General features: G+C 48.6%; 2 protein-coding genes across 9 annotated transcripts in view; one reads left to right on the forward strand and one right to left on the reverse strand.

Moving 5' to 3' along the window:
• The window catches only part of KDM2B (lysine demethylase 2B), a 116,554-nt gene extending 98,591 nt beyond the window's left edge, over positions 1-17,963 (forward strand). For 5 of the 8 annotated variants that reach the window (XM_051785802.1, XM_051785798.1, XM_051785800.1 and 2 more), the window contains 10 exons: positions 525-749; positions 4,246-4,389; positions 9,095-9,181; positions 9,771-10,040; positions 12,482-13,155; positions 14,592-14,755; positions 15,209-15,370; positions 15,626-15,727; positions 16,050-16,268; positions 16,710-17,963. In XM_051785802.1, the coding sequence (XP_051641762.1) occupies positions 525-749; positions 4,246-4,389; positions 9,095-9,181; positions 9,771-10,040; positions 12,482-13,155; positions 14,592-14,755; positions 15,209-15,370; positions 15,626-15,727; positions 16,050-16,268; positions 16,710-16,891 (2,229 nt within the window). In that variant the 3' untranslated portion in view covers positions 16,892-17,963. The remainder of the gene's footprint in view (positions 1-524; positions 750-4,245; positions 4,390-9,094; positions 9,182-9,770; positions 10,041-12,481; positions 13,156-14,591; positions 14,756-15,208; positions 15,371-15,625; positions 15,728-16,049; positions 16,269-16,709) is intronic. The other 3 variants (XM_051785799.1, XM_051785801.1, XM_051785805.1) reach the window with 3 other exon arrangements.
• A 1,067-nt stretch (positions 17,964-19,030) lies between these two features.
• Positions 19,031-26,581, reverse strand: RNF34 (ring finger protein 34). Its single transcript, XM_051785817.1, has 6 exons — positions 26,485-26,581; positions 23,677-23,895; positions 21,940-22,329; positions 21,573-21,626; positions 21,127-21,328; positions 19,031-20,048 (listed from the first exon to the last, which is right to left on the reverse strand). Exons 1-6 carry the CDS (start codon positions 26,488-26,490, stop codon positions 19,861-19,863), a joined length of 1,059 nt encoding a protein of 352 aa, XP_051641777.1. The 5' UTR covers positions 26,491-26,581; the 3' UTR covers positions 19,031-19,860.
• Between the last annotated feature and the right edge of the window lie 196 nt (positions 26,582-26,777).

Below are 26,777 nucleotides of genomic sequence, written 5' to 3' on the forward strand. Positions count from 1 at the left end.
TGGTCTCCTGATTTTTTAGGGAGATTGCTGGGGCTTGACCATTACTGGGTGTTTCTCTGCTGTAACCTCAAAATTACTTTTGCTGCCCCTTTGGATTCTTCCACTTCCAGTGGAGGAAAGCAGACCTTCTGGCTTAACCTGAGCACAAATCTAAGAGCTCAGTGTTGACACAGATAATCTCTTGACCTAAGCCAAGCACATTGCTCGGGACTTGGTCCTGCATTGAGCTGTGTGTAAAGGGATTCTCCCTGCCCTCCTCCTGGAATGGGCTTGCTCTGGGTTTGGGATCTCTCATTTATGTCCTGATTTCTTTGTCTTTTTACAGTTTGTCTCTTAGTGGAAAGTTAACAGCACTCCTTGAGCTCTAAGAGCGATGCTGTGTGTTAATGACCGATGTGTTTGCAATCCCGGTACACCTGTCGGTTTTCTGCCCGAGGTGCCCACAACTCCTGTCCACCAAAGTCCTGTGCTTTAGCTGGGAAGCGGGATGTGCGATTGACCTTGTGTGTGTCTGGCTCTTCCAGAACAGGGCAGTCGGGCGGCCCAAGGGGAAGCTGGGCCCGGCCTCTGCGGTGAAGCTCGCGGCCAACCGGACGACCGCGGGCGCCCGGCGGAGGAGGACGCGATGCCGCAAGTGCGAGGCGTGTCTGCGGACGGAGTGCGGCGAGTGCCACTTCTGCAAGGACATGAAGAAGTTCGGGGGCCCCGGCAGGATGAAGCAGTCCTGCATCATGAGGCAGTGCATCGCGGTGAGTGCCTGGAGCTGCTCCTCGCTCTGCTGGGGTGGGGAGCCGACACCTCCGCTCCGCTCTGAGGAGTCTTGAAGTGCATCAGGGGATGTGTAATCCTTGCCCTCTCAGCTCAGATCCCTTCTTCCCAGCACTTCTCATCCGCCCCAAATCTTAAACCACAATGCTACTAAAAACTTAATAGCACAGCTTTCCTTCTCAGCAGTAGAGAAGTGGAGATTATCAGTACATCAGAAATTGTCCCTCAGATCACACTGAAACACTAGGGTTGGGGGAGAAAGGGGAGAGTGGGAAGTTCTGATTCAAATGGGGAAGAGGCATATATGGATCTCAAAATTTCCTGAGCAAAAACCGCCTTGCAGCCATGTTTACCATCTTAACTACATAACCAAATTAAAATGTGGAGAAATCTTTGACCAACATCCTCCAAGATGCTGGTGTTGGTGACCCCAGCCCCAGGCTACCTGAGATCTGAATTTCAGTTTGGTTGCTGTTACCTAGGCATAGAGCAGAGGGTCTGATCCAGATGAGACATCAATCCACGGTCTTGTCTTCCTCAGGGACTGGAAATGGCTGTCAGGGAAAGAGCATCAGAACAGGGCAAGCAGGGAGTCTGTTTCCTGGGCTCCTGTGATACATTGCTTAGAAGCTTCTTGAGTCACAGGTGATAGCTTTCTATTTAACAAATATTGACAGATTAATCTTCCATTAAGTTGTTCAAGCAGCTTTTGAATCCGTTGCTGCCGTGCTGACTGTTGTGGAGCTTCTCTCCAGTCTCATGTCTGCAGCGCCTCCATTCAAGGCTAAAAATCAGCTTTAGCTTTTATCTTAATTCTTTGGAAGGTCTTGTTTATGCTATTGTTTAGGGTTCGGGTTTCTTTTGTTGTTGTTTTTTTTAAAGAAAGGAATGTTGTTTATTCATAACTGAAATATCACCCCATCTCTACTGATTTCTTTTGTTCCAGTTCCTTTCACTTAGTATTTGGGGTTTTTTTCCTTTAATTCTGATGAGAAGGCTGAAGTGAAGACATTAAATGACTTTGCCTGACACTGATAAGAAACTGATAAGTGCTGCAGGTTTCCAGTAGTTGCTTCTGGTAGCTCACTCCATGTCCTGTTCTAAGCTCTGCACTGTTCCTGACACAGAGGATTGGGTTCAGCACTGCTGGATCATTCAGTAAAGCACACAGAATATCCACCTTTCCGCAGAGTGCTTTTGCAGCTCCAGTGTCTTTTCTTTGAACACTTGATTTCCTGGAGTGTGGCATGAATTGAACAGCATGGATGAAGAATTTATTATTCTCCAGGGGCAAGAAGTAGTGAAATCATGCTGCCTTTTTAGTGGAAGGATTAAATTAGGGCTGCAGTGAGCTTTCTCATCCTCACTGATGAAGGAAACTTTCATACTAAGCTGTTCCACTCTTGATAACACAGGCTGAGCCTTTTGGAGATGATCTGGGTTCTCTTCTAGCTGAGTGTAGTCACCCTCTTTCTTCCAATGAAGGTTTATTTTTCTTCTTGGTGCCTAGAGTTTAATTTCCAGAAGCTGTGGTTAGAGCACAGGGCTTGCTAGCCAGGGGACTCTTGATTACTTGTCCTGCCCTCACATGCATTGAAAATAACATCTCTGCCCTTTGTAGGTTGGTGTAAATATCAGGGGGATTATTAAAAACTCTCTTAGAGCAGCAAAGGCCCAGAAAATTGACAAGTTGAACTGTTGTAACTTTTAAGGTGCTTTACATTTCTACAAGCAATCCTGTTATCTTTTCTCTTGTTCTCTAACAATTCAGTAGCAATATATTGTGGTACCTATCAAACAGCTTCCAGCCCAAAAAAAAACCTGCTGAAAAGATGTGGAAGCAAGGCTCTGTGGAAGTAATGATCCCTGCAGTTCTGGGATTGTGTTTTCCTCTGGTTAATAACATTGACAATATTAACTAGATGCAGACTTTCATTAAACTCAGAAGCCTTGAGAGAGCTGACTGTGCTGCTGTTCAGAGAGCAGGAACCTCCTCTGCGTCACCAGTTCAGTCAGGAAGGGAGGCAGGAGTGCCTGGGACACACTTTGCTACATGGAATGGGTCTGAGGGGAATGTGGGGCTCCGGGAGGACGAGCTGTTACAGTGCAGCTGCTGTTCCAGCCCTTCAGTGGGGCACAGAGGAGGTTCCCTCGACACCCTTGCTCCCAGCAAGAAAAACTGTCCTGCTCCTGGGATGTTTGCTCTTGGGTGTGAATATAAATACCTGTGTGGAGATCAGACAAAACAAGTGGACAGAGCCCTGGACAACTTGGCTTTTCTCTGGTTTACCTGCTGGTGATCCTGGGGATTCCTATTTTGTGCTTGGAGGAAGGGTGGGAATGAAATAGTATTTGCAAAATGCTTTTAAAGTGGAGCGTGGGTAAGTCCTGGCAGGAGAAGGCAGGGAAGTGTTGCCATAAGTAATGGATCAGGTGTTGGGGTGTGGGGCAGAGCACTGTGCCCTGTAATGCCTTACTGCAGCTGGGCTTCTCCTGGGCTGAAATGTGCTGAAGGATGCTCTGCTGCTGCCAAAATTTGGGTTGGTGTGCAGGTATCCACTTAGAGACTTTATTTTTTATTTTATATCTCTACAAGAGATCTTGCCATGAAAAACCACATCTCTGCCTCTGACTGTGTAATGGTTAAGGACTTGCAGCCTAATCGATTGCACTTCCCATTATGGCCAGTTTAGGATCTTCCTTCTCCTTTTTGTAATGAGGTTTATTATACCTTATTGCTGCAAAGCAGAAGTTTGTTAATCATTACCAGAAAGGTGGCTTTTTAATTAGAGTGGCTTTCAGTGCTTTGACATGGGTGACAGATCTGTGAGATGCTGCAGTTCCTTTTCTGCCTCAGCAGAAGAGAAAACTAAAAAATCAGTGTGATCCCACTTGTGACACTTGCAGGAGAGAATCCTCTTTCTAAGTGCAGAGGTTTTTGCAGTGCTCAGGTTGGGAGCAGGGCCCTGGATAATGGACTGTCAGTCAGGAAAGGGTCTGTTCTTGGTTCTGTTGTGGGCTTGCTGTGAGACCTGGATCAGGTCCCATAACATCTGTCTGCCCTGCCTGTAAAATAGGGGAGCTGCCAAAGCGCTGCTCGGATTGCAGAGCTAATGGATGTGAATAGTGATGTTCTAGGTTGCTTCTTTCCCCTCCCATTGTACACTGGTGAAGTGACTTGCATGCCAATGTCTGTGTTAGCTCACAGATTCAAGGAACCCTCCAAAAATGCATTTTCATCCATCCCTGGAATGCTCCATGAATCTGTGTTGCTGCAGGGAGGGCACTTTGGTGAAACGTTTCCTGTGGTGCTTGGTCTGGATACCCAGCCCCAATTTGTTACCAGTTTTTCTTGCCTTCATGGCAGTCTGCACAGTTAATCCCTATTTATCTCCTCTTTGAAATGAGGATACTGTAAATGCACATTGAGTTCTTCTGTTTCTGTGTCCTGATCAATTCTTTCTGATACATAAACAGCCGGTGTTGCCTCATACTGCTGTGTGTCTGGTGTGTGGAGAAGCTGGGAAGGAGGACACTGTGGAAGAGGAGGAGAGCAAGTTTAATCTCATGCTAATGGAATGCTCCATTTGTAATGAAATCATACACCCAGGATGCCTTAAGGTGAGTACAAGGATGTGATACATGTTGGAAACAAAAACTGCATTAGTTATCACCTTCATGTAAATGTAGTGCATGGAAAATGAGAAGCTTTTAGGTTTTCATCTTTGGACACTTAAATGAGCAAAGAGTTGGTGTGAGGAGCAGAGTGAGTGGCAGGTGGGGTCCTTGAGGTAGCAGCATTCCCTGTGAACAGAGGCTGGCTTTGGATGGCCGAGGGGATGCAAAGGTCTTGTGGGTTTGTTTCGTTTTTCTTTCTTTTTGCCTCTTGTTTAAGGAAGTGAGTTGTTTCAGTTGGGATGGGGCAGACGGAGCAATCTGCCTGTCCTTGTGGATGAGATAGCCCCAACTCTGTGTCAGCAGCTCCTCCCCGTGTCCCTCACTACAGAGGAGCAATTTGCTGCTCCTGTTGGCCCAGGCACAGATGTGCCTTTGGGTGGCAGCTGGCTCCAAAGATGTTATGAGCAAGTGTTGGAGTATGAAGAGAGCAGCTCTGGAGAACAGCCTGAGCGAGTGTCAGGCTGCAGGAGTGCTCACCCTTGGCTGACTCGAGCCCTGTGAGCAGCTGTATTCTTCGCTGGTAACAGAAGTGTCATTTTGGGCATAACTTGTGCGTTAGCATTTAGAAGCTGCCTTTCTCCAGAGCTGGTTTCTTTCAGCTGATCAGCTATTTCCTGTTGCTGATTTGTTTATGGTTAAAGTGATTTGCCAAAGCAAATGTGTTCTAACACACCATCCCCCAGAAAGCAGCTTTTGGGCCCTTCTGGGATCTCGGGGAGGAGAGGTATGTCTGTTCCTTATGCAGGCCTGGGGTGAAGCTCTCCTGGTCTCTCATTTCCTTGGCTCTGTATGTGGTGTTGCACCAAACTCTGTGCTGTCATTTATTAGAGCAGAACACGGGGAGCTGGCAAAGCAGAGCTGTGCCTGTCTCCCTGATTCATGGAACTGGTGCTCACAGCTCCTGCCACAGATGGGCTCTGAAAGGGAGCTTTGCTTGCTTGGCTCTGCCTAGAGCAAGGCTTCGGGGGCTGGTGAAGGAGGGGAAGGAACTGCTTGTTGTCAGAGGTGCCTTAATTTTGGTTGCTTTGCTGTTCCCTGTCCTTGCTGGAAGTGCCCTGTGCTCCCCCATTTCTGGCTTTGCAGTGTCAGTGACACTTCAGGGCTGAGTCCAGAGGACGCCCTTGTTGTCTCGTGGCAGCTCAAGTGTTGTTTCCTCTCCTCATACTACATTTGGGACTAGGTGTACAGGATGTGGGTCAGGTCTGTGAAATCAGACAAGTGCTGTTTGTTCTCTTACACCTGCATGGTGGTCTGAGTGCTCTTTTGGTAACTAGGAACAATGTTGCTTTGGGTATTTCTGACAATTAAGCAGTGGGAGATTTACTGTGTGTCTGATGTCTTTGTATTTTGATTTCTCAGTGCTTCTGCTGAGCTGGAATTGTAGGTAACTGGGACTCTTTATTTACTGAGGCAAAAGGGCACTGTTAGGATTTGAGAATTGTCTTGGAAGGAGAGATGAAGCTGCTCAGGGGAACAGCAAAAGGAAAATGGAGTCTCTTCCTTGGATCCCTCCTCACTCTTTATTCCCAGGTTCTATGATTTCCTGCAAGACAGAAATCTGTTGCCATGTTTACATGTTGCTCGAGCCCTTGAGCCCTGAGGATGGAGCCCATAAATAGCCTTTGATGCAGCCCCAGCCCCAGGGCAGCTGCTCTGGCTGCCCACAGGGAAAGTCCCTTCCTGTTCCACTTGGGAAATAGCAGTACCATGTGAACTGTTGGTCATCTCCAACTAAATATCTTGCAAATGTACATGTCACTGAATATTTCACAGAATATTCCAAGTTGGAAGGGACCCACAAGGATCATCGAGTCCAGCTCTAAAGTGAATGGCCCATAAAGGGATTGAACCCACGATCTTGGTGTTATTGGCACCATGTTCTAACCAACTGAGCTGATCTCGGGGTCAGGGAGTCTGGAATAAACTGGATCAGTGAAGAGAGGATGTCCTTTCCTGGCATATTCCCACATGGAGGGAACTCCCTCCAAGATGCATCTCCAGAGCTTGTGGAGTAGTTTGGCACATGCAGTGGGAGATTTGTTCTCCTGGGCAGGTTGTTCCTGGTTTGAAGTCCCTCCCCCTCCAGCTTCCTGATTTGGCTGTACATGTTTTGTGCTGGGTTTTCTCCATGAATCAGCAGTGTCAGAGGATGACACTCTGAGGAGTTAAATTAAGGGCAGCTCAGGTGCATCTATGCTCTGACACAGCCTTGAGGGGCTCCCTTGCTGGGGGAGCCCTGGGTTCCAGAGCCCTGGATCCCTTGTATTGGAGTGGTATTAAGGACAGCCAGGTTGTTCCATGTGCTGAACCGTGTCCTGGGAAGTTTTGACATGCTTCTTTCCTTGAAAATACACCAGCAACACAAATGCTTGTTTTGCTGAACGAGTTTCTTATGAAAATGATCTTGGGGAGTGTTTCACGAGTGCAGAACTGTTTCCAAGGGGAGCTCCTGAGATTTTGGGATGAACGTTGCCTTTCATTGTTATGGAGTGTTCGAGTTGAACCACGAGTGGTGAATTTTTCTTCCCACATTCCAAATTGCTGGTACTGGTTAGCACATGTGAGTGCAACACCTGATGCTGTTTCCCTAAGGAGAAGGGGTTCCTGTTCCTCAGTAGGAGCCCATTCTTTTCCATCTCAGGTGGATATAGTAATTATGGTGAAGGTGAATATTTAGGTGCCTTGTCAGAACAGCAGGAATACCAAGGCCTTTTCCAGCACAGCTTCAGCCCAGGTGTGTCTCACTGCCTGTTTCAGTCTTGGCACTGTCAGAATTCCTGGCTGTCCCTCGTGGTGCCAGATCAGCATCCTGGGGTGTCCCTATCCCTGACAGGAAGATTTCAGAGCAGCAAGGTCTCCTGTTGACACTCTGTGGATTGCTGACCTTGTGCTGCAGGGGGGTTTCTGTGACACCTCCCTGCGGCTCCGACACCCCCCTGCTGTTTGTAACAAACACTCAGAACTGGCTCCCACCCAGCCTGAAAGGCTTGGGACACATTCAGTGGCAGGTTTGTGTGTGTCTAATTAGTTTGCTTACAGTTCCCCACATCTGTTCAGTTCCTTAAACTTCACAGAGGGGACAGAGCTGTAATGCTTTCCCTTCAGCAGCACTTGTTCTATATTCAGTGCGGGAAATAACTTGTTCCCAACTTGAGCTCGAGCCAGGGATTGTTCCCCCGAGGCAGAGATGTATACAACAACTCCTGGAGTATCTTACACCTACCATGGGAAAGAAGGTTCAAAGGCACACAGTTGTGATAAAACCAGTATTTAAATTCTGCCCACTTCATTTACTCATTTATTAACTCCAGGAGACTTGCTGAGAGACTGACATGTCATCACTCTCACTGGATGGTGAAACTAGAATGGCTACTGTCTGGCTCAGGGACTTGAGGAAGCAGTTCCTAAATCCAAGGGCTTGCTCCCTCACAGCCAGTACCTTTTCCCTGAGCTGGGAGGAGAAGAGGGAATGTTTCAGAAACATGAAAAATCTACAGGTCCCTGCCTCTGCCTGTTCCTGTCTCCTGCTACTGCGCTGCTGCTGCCAGTGCCCAGCTGTTGGTCTGGGCAGCAGCATGTTTTTGTTGTCTACAGTAGTAATAAATTAATATTTTTCTTCCCCCCCCCCCCAAGGTTTTTTTTCTGAATATGTAACTAAACTCTTAAACGGGAATGTGCCATCAGTGAGCATGTGTTTGTGTGGAGGGTGTATCTTATGTCTTTTCTGAAACACCTATCTCCTGTTTGGGAAGCAATCCAGGCTCCTGTGTGGAAATTCAGAAACCAGCAGCTTTCCAGCTGCGTGGGGTAGGACTCTGCTTTTATTGGAGTGTAACAACACTGAGCATAAAACACTGAGCTTTCTTTCAGAAAGCAAAATGTCAGTCTCAGAGGTAGTGGAGTTGTCAGCCGTTCTCTCCCTTACACTGGCTGAGGATCTGGGGGTGTGAGAAACCCTAAAAATGCCTCCATGTGTCCGGTCTTGTGAACAAACGTGCCTGTTGTCGAGCTGACTTGGCAGCCACCATTCCCACTGGCACATGGGCTTAAGGGCTGGAGGCCTGGGACTGCTAGTTCTGATCCAGAAAGAAAAGTATTTTAAGGAACACTTGATTACAGTGCAGGGAGCTTTGCTGCTAAAAATGCCCAACAGGATTAATGTATGTGAGAACGTGTATGGGAGAAATCCTGCCTGTGGAAGGATCAGCCTGTGCCTCACCGGGAGGGGACACGGGATTGGGATGTGCAAATACATGGTGTGGGAGGATCTGTGGAGATGCTGTGACTGCAGTCCTGGGGTTTGGGGGTTTGGTTTGGGCTGTTGGGGTGTTTTTCCAAAAGCAGAATGTGTTAACTGGGGTTGGCACTGACCTTCATAAAAAACCCAGAGCTGAACCCTTTGTCAGGTGCCCCTTTGGCCAGAGTGCCTTCCTCCCTGTTGTCATCAGCAGCAGGGGGGCTGTGCAGGACCCAGGGCTGGTGCAGCACCTGCACTGCTCTGGGTGTCTCTGCTCAGCCCTTGGGAGGGCAGCAGTTGATCCAAGAAAACAGTGAGCTGTACAGAATGCCTTGGAATGATCGTGATCCGCCTGCAGACTTGTGCAGCTTTTTCAGCACGACTGTGAATGGAGTTGTGTCTCTCCCCCAGGTGAAGGAATCGGATGGTGTGGTTAACGATGAGCTGCCGAACTGCTGGGAGTGTCCAAAGTGCAACCATGCAGGGAAAACTGGAAAAGTGAGTTTAATGGGAATAAGTGGTGCTGGAATGAGATACAAAATCTCAAGCGTCCCCTCTGGCTTGTAAATATAATTTTGCCCAATACCAGCTTCTGGTTTTGTGCTTAATTCAGGTTTTGTGCTTAATTACCCATGGTGGAGGGTTGGAACGAGGTGATCTTTAAAGGTCCCTTCCAACCCAAAACATCCCAGGATTCTGTGATGATCCCATGATGATTCTGGTTTTGTATTCTTGTTCCATGTGGCAAGCTTCTTCCAGAACCTGGGGAATATTTAGGTTAGTTCTGTGCACTGCTGCACGTTAACTTCAACAAGGAAAATTCTTTACAGTAGATTAAAAATTCAGAAGCAATTATGCAAAACCCGGAGTGTCTGTTGGAATTAGTGAAACTTTATTTCTTTGCAAACTGAGACAGACACTTGCAAGCGTGTTGTTAGAAGAAATAACTTTACAAAGGTTGAAACTTTAACCCTTGATAATCGCTCTGTGTGTTACAAAGAGACCAACCCAGCAGAGTGTTGGTGGCAGCTGGAGGAGCTGAGAGATGCATAAGGTATAAAGTTGGCTTGTGTTTTGTGTCTCTCTGGTGTACAAGCAAAAGCGCGGACCAGGATTCAAATACGCATCAAATCTCCCGGGCTCGTTGCTGAAGGAGCAGAAAATTAACAGAGACAACAAGGAAGTGACAGATGCTGCGAAGCGGAAAGGGGACTGTGAGGAAACTCCCAGGCGGAAATCGGAGGAACATTCCAAAAAGGCTCCAGTTGACTCAATCCTGAGGAGAAAGTCCGACGAGGTGCATCTGTGGAGGAAAAGGAAATTCGAGAAGTCCCAGGAACCCACCATGAGGAAGCGGGTAAGGCACAACACCCATCCCGTGTGCTTGCACGGAGCGCGGGCTGGCTGGGGCTTAGAGCTCATCCTGAAATCCCAGGTTGTTCCCAAAGGAACTGCGATGTTTTACATTCCTTTGTGAAGTCTGCTGGTCTGACAGGACAGTGGCTGGAACAGTGACTCTTGGGTTGATGTTCTGAGGCTGAAAACACTGGGATATGGCTGTTGTTTTATTCAAAATACTAGAAAACCCACTTTAACTGAGAAATCTTTACAAGGTGCTCAGAGTAGGAACAAGGTGAAAATGAATTTTTCGTGGAAACCTTTTCATCTTTCTCCACGTGGTGGCGCCTGGCAGCTGTTTTGGGGCTGATTTGGGAGTGTGCCACACTGGGAACTTTGGAAATGACACCTTCTGGTGCCTGCAGGGAGCAGGGGCTGCTCCCAGCAGCCTTGTGGAAGCTTGTCCCTGGATGTGACAGTCAGAGCTCTTGGGCCAGGCAGGGACACTCTGAATGTCATACATTTTCCAAACTGCTGGTTTGCAGAGGCTCAGATTTGTCTCATGACTGATGGCTGTACAGTCAGAATCAGGCTGGATTTGTGTTGCATGTGGAGCTCACCAGGAGTGGGAGTCACAGTCCTGCAAGGTCAGGCAGTGGGAATGCTGCAGGATGGCAAGTGTAGGGATTGGGGCAGCTTTGGTGGAGTGAGAGAGCAAAATTCACAGTACCAGTTCATGCATTACTGCTTGCTGTCCATGCTCCCTTTTTCCCATCCCTTTGGACTCCCAAACCTTCTCAGACAGCAAAGCAGATGTTCGTGTTGGGGATTCTACTCTTCTTTCTTCCAACCGCTGAAATGACAAACTCTTCAGGAAGAAGGTACTTTGCCTTTTTAATAGATAGATTCTCAATCCCTTTTAGTCCCTTCTCACGTGAGCTCAGTGGTGAGCCAGTTTCTCAGTCATGTCCTTGTGTCACTGCAAGCACTTATTATCCCATTTACATCTTGAAATCACAGAATCTCTCTCACATAAACCTTTAACTCTCCAGGGTAGTTTAGCTGCATGTCTTGTTTTATATTTTCTCCTCTGGTGTCCCATATTAAAATACAGCAGCCAGCTGTGTTTTGATGACCCAGGGAAAAAGTTCTGTTTCTGTACTGATGTTTGGCTCTTCCTGTGTGGGTGAATACTGCCCCTGACACACAACCCCTCAGCAGTGTGTACCACAGCACATGCCTGGGGTCCCTGCTGACCCCCCAGGGATGGCCTGGCACACAGGTACTGCTCCCCTCTCACAACCTGGCAGGATCAGAACTCCAGTGCCTTTAAGCAGAGTGCTCATCAGTGCTCTGTGTGAGGGCTGCTGCAAACTGCTACTGGGCTGATGTTGTAATGTTTTTATTCTAACCTGTCATTAACTTACTGTGACCTCTCCCTTTATAATATGTTAATTTAAAGGCAGGGTGATCAGCTTTCTCTGCAGGCTGAAGCACGGAAGGGAGCACAGCCACTGACCTGATCCAATTAGTTTATTGGGAAAGCGAAAACAGGAGCCTTCTGACACAACAAATGTGTTCACAGCACTTCCCCTCTTCTTTCCAGCCCAGATCTCTTATTAGAGCTACTTCATTTTAACAGCTCTTTCTCACTTGGAGTGATCAGATTAGACTTGAAGCCTCCCGAGGTCTGGGTTCATGTGTCTTAAACACTGCCTGGTGTGCATGGAAGGGAGATGGGATTCATGGGAGCAAGTGCAGAGCAGTTTGCTGTTGTGAGCAGGGTCTGGGGCAGGAGGAAGGTGCCAGCAGAGCCCTGTGAGCCACGTGGGGCTGGTGCCAGCAGGAGGGCTCGGCAACCCAAGGTGCATCAGGACTGTCAGTCACATTCCCTGTTCTGCAGGCATTGGAAGTGGGGGTGTGTGAGGATGGGCAGATTTTGGTAAGGGTGTAAGGGAGCAGCTGAAGGTCACTGAAGGAGGTTGTGCAGGCCCAGCCACACTGTGGGTCAGGAACTGCGATTCCACAGGTTTCAGAAATGGCCCTTTGGAATGAGGGCACTGGGGCAGAATTTGAATTGGATGCCCAGTGACTGTCTGCCAAGCCTGGGTGGTTTTGGCTCACTGGGGACAAAGCTGCTGATCTTCAGTGGATAAATGGTCCACTGGGTAATGGGAGAGGCCCTGGAATCTGCAGGATTCTGCAGGGTGAATAAATCCATTTATCACTCCTGGAGCCCAGCGAGCCAATAGCTGGACTGCTCATCCATGTTGGCACCTGAACTTGATCCCTTTGGCCGTGGATGTTCCTGGTGCTGGGATGGGTGGGGCCCGGCACTGGCAGGCGGCCCGGCCCCCCCGGGCAGAGCTCCCTGTGTGGAGCATCCGCACGGGAAGGGAAGGGAAGTGCTGCTGGGAACGTTCTCGCTCCAATAGTCAGCCCTTGTCTCTTCCCTTCCAGCGGCGATCGTGGAAGGCTCCAGATGACCGAACTGCCATGATCAAGCCCCTGCGGCGCCTCAAGCAGGAGCCCGAGGATGAGCTGCCAGAGGCACCTCCCAGGTCCAAGGACAGCGACCAGTCGCGGTCCAGCTCGCCCACCGCGGGGCCCAGCACGGAGGGCGCCGAGCCCAGGGACAAGAAGAAGTTCAAGATGAGGAGGAAAAGGCGGCTTCCCAACAAGGAACTGAGCAAGGAGCTCAGCAAGGAGCTTAACCAGGAGATCCAAAAAACCGAGAACAGCCTTGCCAATGAGAACCACCAACCCATCAAATCCGAACCCGAGAGCGAGAACGAGGAACCCAAGCGTGCGTTGAACAACAGCGAGAGACTCCACAGGTTCAGCAAAGGCTTGAACGGGACCCCCCGGGAGCTGAGGCACCAGCTCATCCCCAGCCTGCGCAGCACACCCCGCGGGATCACCCGGCCCCCGCCCTCGCTCTCGCCCCCCAAATGCATCCAGATGGAGCGGCACGTTATCCGGCCTCCTCCCATCAGCCCCCCTCCGGACTCGCTCCCCCTGGATGACGGGGCAGCCCACGTGATGCAGAGGGAAGTCTGGATGGCTGTCTTTAGCTACCTCAGTCATAGAGACTTGTGCATCTGTATGAGAGTTTGCAAGACCTGGAACAGATGGTAAGGAGGGCGGGGAACGAGCTGGGTCCTGTGTGTGGTGGGATGGGCACGGCAGGGCAGCGGGTGAGGGAGGCACTGATGTCTCCTGGAGAAGTGTGCAGGCTGTCCCTGAATCGCTGGTGAGCCCGAGGAGAAGGGGTGACCAGCAGTGGCTGGAGAAGCAGCATGTCTCGTGTCTCATGGTGCTTTCTCAGAAACAGCAGTTCCCAGCATTTCTGATGGGAGCTGTGTCAGCCTCGGCGTCAGCCTGCCGGGCTGCAGCACTCGGGAGCAACCTGTCCTGCAGTCACACACCACAGTGTTCCTGCTGCTGGAACAGCCAGTCTGGTGTCATTCTGCCCCAGGACTTGCTGATGGCCAACGTTTGTTCAGTTCAGCTATTAAATATCTGTTGAGATAGTGAGGATCCTGCCGTGCCCCCGGTGTGCTCCTCACAAGGGCCGTGCTGATTGTCTCCCTGTGGAGGGTACACGGAGAACAAACCTGTTCCCTGTGTTCTGAGCCAGCAGAGCATGTCATGGAGGGATCCTTTGTTCATGGTGCTTACTCACAGCCTGTCCCCTGTGCTCGGGATACCTGTGTGAGCCCTGACACAGTCGGTGGCTGCTCGGCAGCAGCAGCTTTAGTGCACAGATTTACAGGTTTCACTGAACCTGCAGTGAAGCCTCGTGGCTGTTATGACTCGTCCCAGGTTCCTGCGTGTGCTCACATGGACAGACTGTAACAGGCTCCTTTCTAGCACAACAAAACTTGTGTCCAGACCAAGTCGAGAGGCTGATAATTCAGTGTGAGGAGTTTGTGGAGTGTCTCCTCCGTGAGCTTCTTGGTGTCACTTAAAGCTGTAAATGCATTTTCCACTTAAATACAGTATTTGCTAATGAAAAAAAAAATGAGAAAATGCAGATTCCTGCACACGTGTCAGGACTTGATGTTGTTGCCCTTAGAGAACCATAAAGAGAGTGAAAAAATGCATAAGCCACATGGAGAGAAATAACACAAACACACAGAACAGGAGAGGGAGGATCTGTTTTACCAAATCCACTGGTTTTAAGTAAGGAAAGCACAGGGGAAATCATGAGGGTATTATTTTAAACCAGGCTTCATAGTCAGAGGGTAAGGAAGAAGCAGTGGCTTGTCTTCAAGCTAGAAAATAGATTTCATTTAAGTACTGGGATGACTTAAAATGGGATCTGAAGTTGTTGACACTTGTAATTCTCTGGAAATAATTCCATGCTTTATTGCAGGATGTATTTGATGGAGAAACTTGAAACTTATGTAACATTGTGTGGGGTTGTGTTTATCTTAGCATCACTAGGCCTTATTTTTGCTGTTAAGTGCTGTAGTTTTTCCTACTGTTTAATGACACTTTTAAAGCCCTGTGGAAATCCAAACAAGTGCCAAATAAAGTGCTGTTGGCTTTTTTTCTTTTTGGGTAGGTGCTGTGACAAAAGATTATGGACCAAAATAGATTTAAACCATTGTAAATCCATCACTCCACTTATGCTTAGTGGCATTATTAGGAGACAGCCTGTAACCCTTGATCTTAGCTGGACAAATATATCTAAAAAGCAGCTGAGTTGGCTTATCAACAGACTACCAGGTAAGTGATGTGTTTTGATCACCAAATTTAGCAAACCAGTTTGTATCTAAACTGCAGCCTGTGGGGAAGGTCTGCAGGGATTGGGTGTCGTAGGGGAGGAGTAGATTCTCCTGGGTGGGGTGTAAATATGTAAAAATGAAGCGTTAGAGGGTTAAAATGGGCCCAGAATTATTTTTTGTGACTACTTGACATGTTTGCTTAAAATAATTTGAGGCAGGTCTTGGCCAGCAGGTGGAAAGGGCCTGTGCTGAGGTGATGAGCAGAGGGGGTGGTGATGGTCACCCACAGCTGGGGAGTTCCAGATGATGGGAGAGATGGAGAGCTGGGCGGGAGGAGGCTCACGGGGTCCCTGCTTGTCCTGGAGCGCTGGGAGTGTTGTCCAGCCTTTGGTAGCAGCGATCACTGGGATGTCTCTGGGAAGGCCACACACTCAATCCTCTTCTGTCTCTGCAGGTCTGCGGGACCTGCTGTTATCAGGGTGCTCATGGATAGCAGTGTCAGCACTTTGCAGCTCCAGTTGTCCTTTGCTGCGGACTCTGGACGTGCAGTGGGCAGAGGGACTGAAAGACGCACAAATGAGAGACCTCCTGTCACCGCCCACGGACAACCGGCCAGGTAACGGGAGAGGAGAGTGTGGGAGCCCCATCCCAGCCCCTGGGGCGTGTCCTGCTGCTGCGTCCCCTTGCTGCTGCAAACAGGCAGGAGCCCCCGGAGCGGCAGGGCTGGGGCTGTGCTGACCCACGGGTGGTTCGAGGCAGTGACTTGCAGCACCTCCTGGCTGGAGCCCCAGGGTGACAGGGATGTCCTCTGGCTGCTGAACCATCACCTGAGCCACTGTGCTGGTTTTCTGTCTGACTTTCTTCTCTTCAGGCTGCAACGGGTGTACTTTAGAGAGTATGGAAACACTTTCTTCCAGTTCAGGGAAGGAGCAGTTCTGTGGGTCATGCCACATTCGCCCGGATTTCAGCTCAGGTGAAATTTTGAGCAAATCGGATCTGCTTTCTGGCATGCACTGCACAGCCTACTGCTTATTCCCGACTTGTAATTCCGCTGGGCCCCTGCAGTTACTTTCATCCCTTTTGTTTTGAAATCAGGGGGTGGCTTTGTCCACGTGCCTGTTCCACAAATAGACAAGTGTTCCTGCTGATGTCCCCTCCAAAGCTCCAGACAGGCAGAAGGGTGTGAAGTTGACCTAGGGCAGCAGTGTTGTGTGTCACGGTGCATTTCATAGGCCTGCAGATGTTGGCAGTGCGGGTGGAACTCGGGGCACTGACCTGCTGCCTCCACTCTCCAGGTCAGATCGACAACCGGAGCAAGCTACGGAACATCGTGGAGCTGCGCCTGGCGGGGCTGGATATCACAGACGCCTCTCTGCGGCTGATCATCAGGCACATGCCTCTGCTCTCCAAACTCAATCTCAGTTACTGTAACCACGTGACAGATCAGTCTATTAACCTGCTGACCGCGGTCGGAACCACCACGCGGGATTCGTTAACGGAAATTAATTTATCAGGTAAGGGACACACAGGGGGAGGGGAAGTGCCCGTGGTGTTGGGCTTGTGTGAGGGGTTTGATCCGGCTCTTCCCTGCCCTGGTGTAACTCCCCCATCCCGGGCAGCAGCTGGATGTGCTGCTGGTGTAAATGGCCTCTCTCAGGGCAGTCACCCCCTCTGTGGCAGCTGTGAGCGGTACCGTGCGTGTTCTGAGCCCTGCGCTGCACACGCTCATCCTCCCCTCCCAGGGGATTGTCCAGTGCTCTGCACATCTGGCTGCTTGGCTTTATCCCACGGGTTACACAACAGCCATAGGGATTGAGATGGGCGATGGAGCAGCCTGGGATTCCATGGGAGGGGCATAAAGGACTGACCACGGTCGGGATACGGGATAAACAGTCCTCGTGTTTGAGAACAAACCAAGCCGGGCTGTTAATTCCTGCCCTTTGTTCCCCCCCCAGACTGCAATAAGGTCACTGACCAGTGCCTGTCCTACTTCAAACGTTGTGGGAATATCTGCCAGATCGACCTGAGGTACTGCAAGCAAGTGACGAAGGAGGGCTGCGAGCAGTTCATAGCGGAAATGTCCGTAAGTGTCCAGTTCGGGCAAGTGGAAGAAAAACTTCTGCAAAAACTGAGTTAGTTAAAGGACTCGTGTAAATACTGGGGCGAGGGGGGGAAGGGACTAAGAACACGTAGGGATTTTATTTTCAATTGGGAACTTGGAATATCAGAAAAGGCCGCGATTGGATTTTACAGCTCTTGTCGAGAACAACGCGAAACTACCCATGTTAAGAATTTCAACTTGTGCCACTAATTCAGTCCACCTGGGATGTCCTGCACTGGCTCTTATGCAAATTCATAAGGCGACTGTTACTGATGATAATTGTTCACACCCGGAAGAGGACTGAGCTCCAAGAAATACTGTTATTTAAAGTACCACAGCATGTGCTTGGTAGTGTAAATTTGATTTCTGCTTTTCATTTCTTAAAACGAGAAAAAAAAAAAAGTTGGTGTCATTCAAGTGGACCACGCACTGCATTTCTGCCTTCTTAACACGTTTTGTTTTGTTACATCTTACATTATGCAGAACTATTTTTGTACAAAAATTGTTTAAAAATTATTTATGCAATGTTTGAATGCATTACCAGTGTTTCGGTTTTGATTGCCAATTTTTATCTTTACTTATGGTAGGCGAGAACTTAACCTATACTTCGTAGACAGTATCTATCTACAAACGTGCCCAGGTCAGGAAAAGTAGGTTCATACTTTCAACTTAAAGCATGTTTTAATGGAAGTTTATATCCTGCTTTGTATACTTCAGAAGTGACATAAGCATGTTGTGGAAATAAGGTGTAAATTATAGTTGAAGTAAAACACTTTTATCTGTATAGAAATCACCTTTTTCTCAAAATTTTAAAAAAATTCCAATTTCAGCTTTTGCACATAGGAGGGTTTCACTCTGTAGCATGAGCTCTTGTACTCAATATAAAATTAATTTATACAGTGAGTCCAGCAGTAGAATAAATGGTCAAACGTAGTCTCTCTTTCTTTGAAGTGTGAGTTGAGTTCTCATTTAAGGTTTATAACATGGTTATTTCCTGATTGTAAAATTCTGCATTCATAAGTGCCATTGTTGTACGGTGTTGTTTTCGTAGACCTTCCTGATGCAGTTTTACCTTTGTTGAATTTGTATAAACAATTGTACAAAAAGAGGTGCTGGTTCTGCGCGTTTCTGTTCCCCTGTGGGGCTGGGGAAGGTGAGCTGGGGCTGTCCGGGGTGGGGAGTGGCTGCAGTGAGTGTGTGGTCTTTGTCCTGTTCTCTAAGTGAGAATATTCCAAGCCTTTTTTACTGAGGAAGCAGCAAAACATCCACTTCTGCATTCCCCCAGCAGGGACCTGCCCAGGGTGAGCTTGAGGAGCACTGACATCTCAAGCATTAAAGCCTGAGCAGAGTAATCACCACTTCCAGGGCTGGTTAAAAAAAAGAGACAGAGGCTGGTGGAGCCCATCACCAATCTTTATTAAGCTTGAGTGGCTAATGAGCAGCATGGAAATAACACCGAGGGCATGTCTGTCTTCATTAGCCCCCCTGCTGGACAGACTCCAGGAATTAAGTACCATTAAAAAGTTACTTCTAAAAAATAAAGCCATTGAGAGGTTTGCTCCCTTCTGAAAAATACCCAGCAGAGCTTGGAGCTGTGTTTGGTGTGAGAAGGAGCAACTTTCTCTCTTTCACGCCAACTTAACTGTTCACAAAAAGCAGAGCCAGTGCCAGTGCAGCAGAGGGACAAGTCCTCAGGTCCTACAGTTCTAGCAAAGCCCAGCCCTGACTCTGGTACTTTGCTGGCACATGGCAAATCAAAACAGAAACTGTTCCTATGTTAATCAACTCAAAGAATAACTGTACTGAAGAGACAGGGTCCTTCTTCACCTCTTTTTTTTTTTACAGAGAACTTAACCAGTCTGTCATGGCCAAGCTTGGCCACAGGGATCCTCATAGATCCCCAAGAAGAGCTACCCTTGCCCTTCTCTTCCCCAGGTCATCACTCACAGATATCCTACAAGGACCACCACAATTCCTGCTCCAAGAGGACCTGTACCTGTGCTGATGGTACAAAGCCCAGCTGAGCCCTGGGCCAAGGGCTGGCAGCAACACAGGGCCCCCAGCAGCCCCTGGGAAGCTGGTTTTGGTGACTCAGCCTTGGGTGAAAGTCTCTGAACAGGAGGTTTTTAAACAAAACCTGTTTCCCTTCCCTGCTCCCAACTGCCCCCTCCCCAGTTAAGGTTAGTAATGCCACACATTCCACGTTAGCAGCAGGAGGTGGTGACCCTGATCAGTGTTCACAGTAACAGGCTGTCGGCACATGGAATACAATCATCACAGAGTAATAGTTACAACAGGCATGAGCGGATTAAGGACCACACTAATATGGTTTGCTAGAATACCCCTTTTAAAAAATATATTTTCTTCCTAAACCCAAAACCACCCAGTAACTGGTTTTTGGAGCCCACCTGGCAGAGCCCTGTGCAGCCCCTGAGCCCTGCAAAGTGACGGAGTGTTTTGTACATTGACAGAGAACAGCCAAGACAGCACATTGTGTCATGACAGACATTCAGAAGGAGCAATCAGCACAAAGCCAGATTGCTTAAGGGCTTCTGTGCAGGTACAGTTCATGGCAGTGCTTCCTACAGCCATGCCCGACCCCGGCACCGTGTCGGGACAGGTACATTCTAGAGTTAGAGAAAAGCTGAATATTCAACTGATATATTCATTGCTTCTAATGCACTAAGAACACCACAGGCTATCACAGGCTCAAGCAGAGGTGTTTGCTGACCACTTGCCGAGTGCTGAACACGTAAGGAGATTCTTCAGAAGAGAGCAAGAACTGTTGTAAACAGTTTTGACTCCAGCAGTCAACAACAGGGTGATCGGGTCAGCGGGGCAGCGTCAGCCCTGCACACAGGCCTGGCCTCGGCCTGCCCAGCCCTGCAGGAGGGGGGTAGAAAAAACTTTCACAAACTCCAGAACCTGGCCATGTTTAACTGAGAACTAAGGAGCTGAGGGCTGCAGGGGATCGGCGCTGCTGCCCCCGGGGAGCCGGGGCTGGCTTAGGACTTGAAGACGTGGACGGCGCGCACGACGTACTGGCGGCAGATGGGGCACTCGCTCATGCGCTTCCCGCACTTGGTGCAGGTGACCATGTGGCCGCACTCCAGCAGCACGCAGTCGATCACCGCGTCCATGCAGATCCGGCACAGGTTGTCGTCGTCCTCGTTCAGCTGCATCTTCTCACCCTCTGAAACCCAACAGAGATGGGTCAGGCCCCTGGGCCCTGCAGGACCCGGGCAGTTCCAGCCCAGCCACGCTCCACTCCTGTGCTGCTCCCTCCCCACAAGTTTTTCTAATCCCCAGCTAAGAATTAGTTTCTATTCCTCCAAAAGCACTGAAAGTCCCTCAGTGAACATCCCCATATTTAGCTCCATTCTTTAAACTCAGAAAACCATTTTCAATTCAGAATATAATGACTGAAATAACGTGCTGGATTAAAATTCAGAGCATGTTGGTTTTCCGTCCCAGAGTTCAGTGTTTGGCAGAACATTTTCCTCAGAAGATTAAACACAATAATAATAAAGCAGACTAAGAAGTGGAAGCCCTAAGTAGGCCATAAAGGTGGCAGAACTGAACAAAACATGTCAGGTTTCGTAGTAAATAGCCAACATCCTCATCAGTAATTGAATGTTCCATCAGACCATGGTGAAAAAACTAAAAATCCTAAGTTTAAAGATTTTTTTTTTTTTCAAGCTTTGTCTGTGTGAGCAGGAGTTGGTCTGTGGATATTCTGTAACCACACAAGTGAAAGACTCCAGCTGCTGAGTGGAACAGAAGTAGAACAACCCCAGGCACTGAGCTGCAGCCACAGAACCACCTCGCCATGAAACATGGACTCAGACCAAACCACTTGGACTTTTGCCACTGTAGCTTTTAATTCTGCTCTACAGTGACAGAGCTGAACTGCCCTGGCCTGCACAGCCGAGGAGCAGCTCTGGCTAATGCCCTCTGAAACCCAGCGAAGCACATGGAGGTGCCAAGTTTCATGTTCTCTGAGGAACCGGTTCTCAGTTGTGCAATTTTACCTTCCCCGTGAAAGCTGAGCTCTCCAGGCTTTGGAAAAGAGTCTCAGAAAAACCAGCACAACCCTGGAAAGCTTTGTTTAATCACTAGAGCCATGTTCAGCTACTCTAGGGGCACCTTGTACTGCTAAAACCAACTTTCCAGGCGTTCCAAGTCAGACACCAAGTCCTGCTGGCAGAACCAAACACCAGAAACCAGAAAACACACAGTCTTAAGAAAGTGAGAACAAAGTATAAACCTACGTGTCTTGTGGTTTTCCTCGCTCTCTCTGTACAGTCTGCTGACTTTTTCCACAAGTTCCCATTTCTCACAGCATCCTGAGTAGTTGACAAAGTTACAGGCCAGTATTTCCTTCAGCTGCCGAACACTCAACCCTTCGATGTCTTCCAGGCTTGAAATGTCGGACAGCGACGCCCTCGCTCGCTTCCTGGACAGTCCAGGGGTCTGAAACACACCAGTTGTATGGTTTTAATGTCCTGATAAGCTCAGAGCCCCACATTTGGAGCTACGTGAGGCTGCAGCAGCTTGGCTAAAGTTTCATTATTTTCAAAGCGAGTATGTGCACACATTCATTGCCTGACAGGGCGAACTCTGGAAGAACCAGAGCACGAGGCTAAATGCTGAGAGATCTAAACACTTCATGGTGCCACATGCCAAAAATCTGTTCTTTGGATAGTTCATCTCTCACCTGCTCTTCTGCACTTTCTTCTTCTTCATTATTTACAGATGTTTCCGTTTGGCCCTGTGTACAAAATGAAACTATTCAGAATAAAAACACATTATTCCCTTGTAAAACACTTTTCTTCATACCAAGATGATCACAGGTGACAATGACATTCCGAAGTTTCAATTGCTACCAATCAGTATTGGTTTAAGTCACCTCTAACCTAAACTAGGAATCTTTCCTAGTAGTCTGCTGGTTTCAGGTGTGAGATACAAAAGGTGTTTTTCCTGCCCCTCCAAACTGTACCAATTGGTGTTTTATTTTAAATCGATGCAGAACTTCAAAAACAAACCCCCCAGTGCTACACCATTAAACGTGGCAATTACTGTACCCGTGAAGGTGTTCCACTTCCTGTGCTTCCCCTTCTGTTTGCAAGTTCTCCTGGATTGGACATGGATACAGACATGGAAAAGGGATGAGTAAAAAACCCCGAGGTCTGTGAGCGTGACGAGTGCAACCTGCCAGCGTCCATGTCCTGCTCCGACCCCAATCCGTGGTGGCACAGCACCAGATCCACCAGGTCTTCCTTCTCCCTGCAGGTGTCTGTTGGGATGTTCCTGAGAATCAGGTACTGACGCAGATCCTTCACTTTCAATCTCATTAGCTGAGGTCGCTGGAAGGCTGTTTCTTGCAGCAAGTGACAGGTGGAACATCTCCGGAGGTTCTCTTGTGAGACTGAACAAACGGAGCAAAAATCCTTCTTGCAGTCACAGCACATGTGCTAAAGGGAAAGAAAACAGCCATTCAGCTGTTTGTCACAGAAAACAAATCCAGGCCCTGCTCCTTCCTTCTCCAGGCTACGGAATTTACTATTAGATTTTCCACTGTCAGTTGTGACATACAGAATTTTTAAGATTTAAGTCCAAAAACTGCCCTGTCAGAGTCTTGCAGGTGCTCCAAGGCAGTGCCTCGCTTCTGCGGCAATACTGAAGCTGATATGAAATCTCAGTTAAAAACATTAAGAATAAACAAATGAATAAAGTACTCAAGTTGTAGCTTAACCAACAAACAAAGCTGAAACCAATTTTATGGTCTGTTAAAACACTTCTGCATTTACTGTTGCTGCTCTTATCATGCGTAGAAAAAAGAATATAATCCCCAAACTTTAAAGAACTTCTCAACTTCTTCCTCAGCTGATTCCCAGAATGCAAAGCAGGCCTCGGATGTGATGAATCACATGGTAGGGAAACACTCCCAAATGCCCAGATGTCATTTCTGAAGAGAGCTTTGTTCAAAACACTCACAATACACAAAAGCTAGAATAGACAAGATTGTCAGCATTTCTGCTGTGAACAAACCCAAACTCTCTGAGGCTTTCAGGATTTTAGGAAATTAATATCAGCTTCAGAAAACATCCCTACACAACACTTAATTCAACAAAGAGTCTGCCATGTGATCAACAGGACACTGGGACGGCGGGGGGGGGGGGGGAACAACACACAGATGGAGGGAAGAGGCTTCACAATCATCTGAAAGAGCTGCTGAGGATTAGGTCACTGAGGGGACAAAATAACCCCTGAGCCTGGACAGTTGTGGTACACAGAAATAATACTAATAATCTCTATTTTATTTATCTGCATTAACCCACCTGCCTGTCTCCCAAAGAAGCAACAGGCTGTTGGACCACAACAGCTTCTAAAGCTGGTTAGGAAACAACCAGAACTGCACTAGGAATTCCCAGAAAGAGGCTGTGATACTGTATTGTGAGTTTTTACCTTTTCCACCACGCAGTTTGTCTTTTCCAGTACTCAACCACTGTGTTTGGTGCCATCTTCAAGACCAGATCTGCTTTAATGTTCAAGATCCTGAAGCCAAGACATTTGTATCTCACAAATGAGAGTCCGTTAATTTCCAGGTCAGCCCAGATCCAACGTGTCACTGACTAATGAACATGAGACCTCTTAACTCCTAATCCTGGCTGACAGTAATTTCCTGTGACCTCAGAACAAGGCACTTCCTCCCTCCCTGGATTTCTGCCTTCGTTTTCTGAGAAACACACACTCATCTCCCAGTATGCCACAGATTAGTTCATAGGGTAAAAATACAATGTAATAGGAAATATACTCACTTTTTTCCTAAAAACTGAGAAGGAAAGTCCACAGGCTTTGCAGACAATGTTAGTGCTGGCTGCAGCTGGAGCTGGATATGCTGAGAAGTCTGTACTTGGTGTAAACCTGAATGGGCCAGCACCTCCCCCAAACCCAGCCTGCTGGCCACGCACTGCTCCCGTCCCCATGACTTCATTCAGCAATCCACAGCAGGAAGCCCACATGGAAGTAGCTCCCGCCTGAAAACATCAAGAAGCAAGAGCAGCAAATTAATATCTGAAGGCCCCCATCAGATGTGACTTTGCTACTGAGGAGCTGCTTCACTCCATCTGTCGTCATCCCAGAAGCATGTGGTGTGAATTCCCAGAGCACCAGGAATCCTGTGACAGCCCCACGAGCTCCACTCCAGCTGAAATCCAAAGTGGGAAAGATTTGCCTCTGAGAGGCCAACGCAGGCACAGGGAGCTCACATTCACAACTCCTTTTCCAGCAGAATTCCCCACGAGAAGAGTCAGGAATTTGAGGAGGTGACACAGAGCAAGGAAGGAGGAGACTGACAGGCTGTAGTAGGTGAGGGGCAAAACCCGAGAGGCAGAAACAGCAATTTCTCATGATTAATGCAGAGCTGTCCCTGCAGGATCTGCTCCAGAACTAATCCAGCTCCTGTATGACTCACAACAAAACTCTCTCTAAAAAAACATTCCTGGGTTTTAAACTTGAAAACCAATCTTCCTTAGAAGCTAATTACAGTCTGGTTTCACTGAGAGGCAAACGCTCTTCAAGACTTCCCTGAAGCCCCTTGTTTTGTTGCCTTACAAAAATGCCTAACAAGAACTAAAACAACTTTAAATGACCTTATTGTCTCTTGACTGGATTTCAGTTTTGAGTCACACAGTCTTAAAACACTACAAAAAAAATCCTAGACACATAAAAAAAGTGCTACTTTTTATCCTTGAAAGCCTTTAGTGCTGGATTCTCTATCAAAAGTGCATATTCTACTCAGAGGTGGAATTTGGACTCCAAGCTGTTCAGGTCACATGTTTAATCACTGTCAGGTGGCTCCCTGAAACCTGCTCAAAAAAAAAAGGAGGGGTAAACAATCACATCAGGTTCTCTCTGGAAGGAAGCTGAGGGGTACAACTTCCTATGAACATAACTATTTTTTCATACTTTTTTCCCTTAACAGTTGTTCTTTTTCATTCCAGAGCAGCCTCTTTTTGTTTCCCCAAAGCACGAAGACAAAAAATAATTGCTTTTGAGACTTGTAATTCTTGCTGTGAAGCCCAAATCAACCAGAACAGGCACGTCAGCTCAGTGACGTGGTGCTGTAACTCCTGTAGTAACTAATTTCTATATGAAATCCAATCCTCAAACTAAGGCTTGTTTTCTACTTCTCAATAATAAAAACAGAAAACAGATCAATATTAATTTTTCCTGGATAAAACAAATTACACATAATTATCCTAGTTTATTAGGCAAGAGGAATTAACTTTCCGGAAACAGAACCTGAAAACCAATGACTTAATCCATCAGAGCTCCAAGTTTTAAAACTTGGGACTTTTGAAAAATACTTTTTCTCACCTTAAGAGAAAGCCACATACAAATACCAGAAAAATAAAACAATGAACCAAAAGAGTCTGTCAAAATTCAACTCATTTCCTTACACAACTGTGGTCATTTCGGGGGGTCAAGGCAGCAGCAGAACACTCAGTGACTAAAGGGACATGAGATATTTGCTACCACAGCCCCTGCCCGAGGGTTTCATACCTGCTTCTTAGACCTATTTTATTCCAGAGCCTGTAATCACTGTCAACACTAAATAAATATATTTTTAGGAACTTTTCGTTACCCACTTTGGACGCATGACTGTTGTTAGTATGAAAGAGAGAATCTCTTTATCTTACTGCCAACCACTCAGTCATTTTAAGGTTTAAGACAGGGCTACCTGGGCAGCATTAATTTTCTCCTTAACCTATCTGCACCACTTGTGGATTCCTCCTATGCCCTCGGGTCATTAACTGATAATTGAATTACAGAGTCTAGACTCTTCAGATTGCTCTGCAAAAGAAACGAGACCGTGCTGAAAGGCACCAACACAACACAAACGAGACACGGTAAAACAAAAACTCCCTCCCTTGAGAATCAGTTAAAACGCTGCCAACTTCTGCACCAAACCCACCACTCTCCACTTCCATATTCTCTCCTCGCCAGCTGCCATCGAGTATCCTCTCTCTCCGCACGTTATGTGCGTCCTACAGGGGCAAAATACTGCGTTGCCACTTCTCTGCGGCTGTTTTTGGCTGTCCTGAGGAGGATTCCAGCTGAGAAAGGCAGCTGAGCCGGGAGGGCGAGCGCTGTCCCCCCACACATCTGTGCAAGCGGGGGGTGCTACGAGAGCAGCGGGACAGCAGCGGAAGGGATGCATTTTTAATTATTTTTATCTGAAACTTCCTCTTTTGACTCTCCCTTAGACCAAGCAAAGCTCTTCCCCCTGACAGCACGACAGCCCCGGGAGCCTCGGGAGCGCCCCGGGGTCCGGCAGCCCCCGCTGTGCCCCTCACAGGCCCAGCCCGGGCCCTGCCCGGCTGCTGACTCAGCACAAGCCGCGGGGGCCCCTCAGCTCGGCGGGGCCGGCGCGGCCGCCCCTCACAGCGGGACAGTGGCCGCGGCCTGAGGGGAGGCCCGGCCCGGACACCCTACGGGGGGCCCGGCCCCGTCACCCTCCGCTGTTCGCCCCCTCCTTCCTCCCTCCCTCCCTCCCTCCCCGCAGAGGAAAAGGCGCTCTCCGCGCCGGACAAAGCCCCTCACCCTCCCGGCTCCCCCCTCACCTTCATGGCCGCTCCCGCCGCTCCAGCTCCGCCGCCGCCCTCGCCCCTCCCGGCCCCGCCGCCCGGCCGCTCGGAGGGCGGGCCCTGCCGCCGCGCCGCCAGACCATTGGCTGCCGCGCCGCCGCGCCGCGCGACCATTGGCTGCGCCGCCCCAACGGCAAGAGGGAGCGGCCAATGGGAGGAGGGGACGAGACGGTGATGGGCGGGGCAAGGAAATGCCCCAAGCGGGGCCGGGACGGGACGGAGGGAGCGGGGGGGGACCGGCGGTGGGACTGTGGGGACCGGGGAGAACC

Source organism: Manacus candei, unplaced genomic scaffold (assembly GCF_025592945.1).
Source record: "Manacus candei isolate 608988 ecotype Guabito, Panama unplaced genomic scaffold, ASM2559294v1 h1tg000020l, whole genome shotgun sequence".
NCBI lineage: Eukaryota > Metazoa > Chordata > Aves > Passeriformes > Pipridae > Manacus > Manacus candei.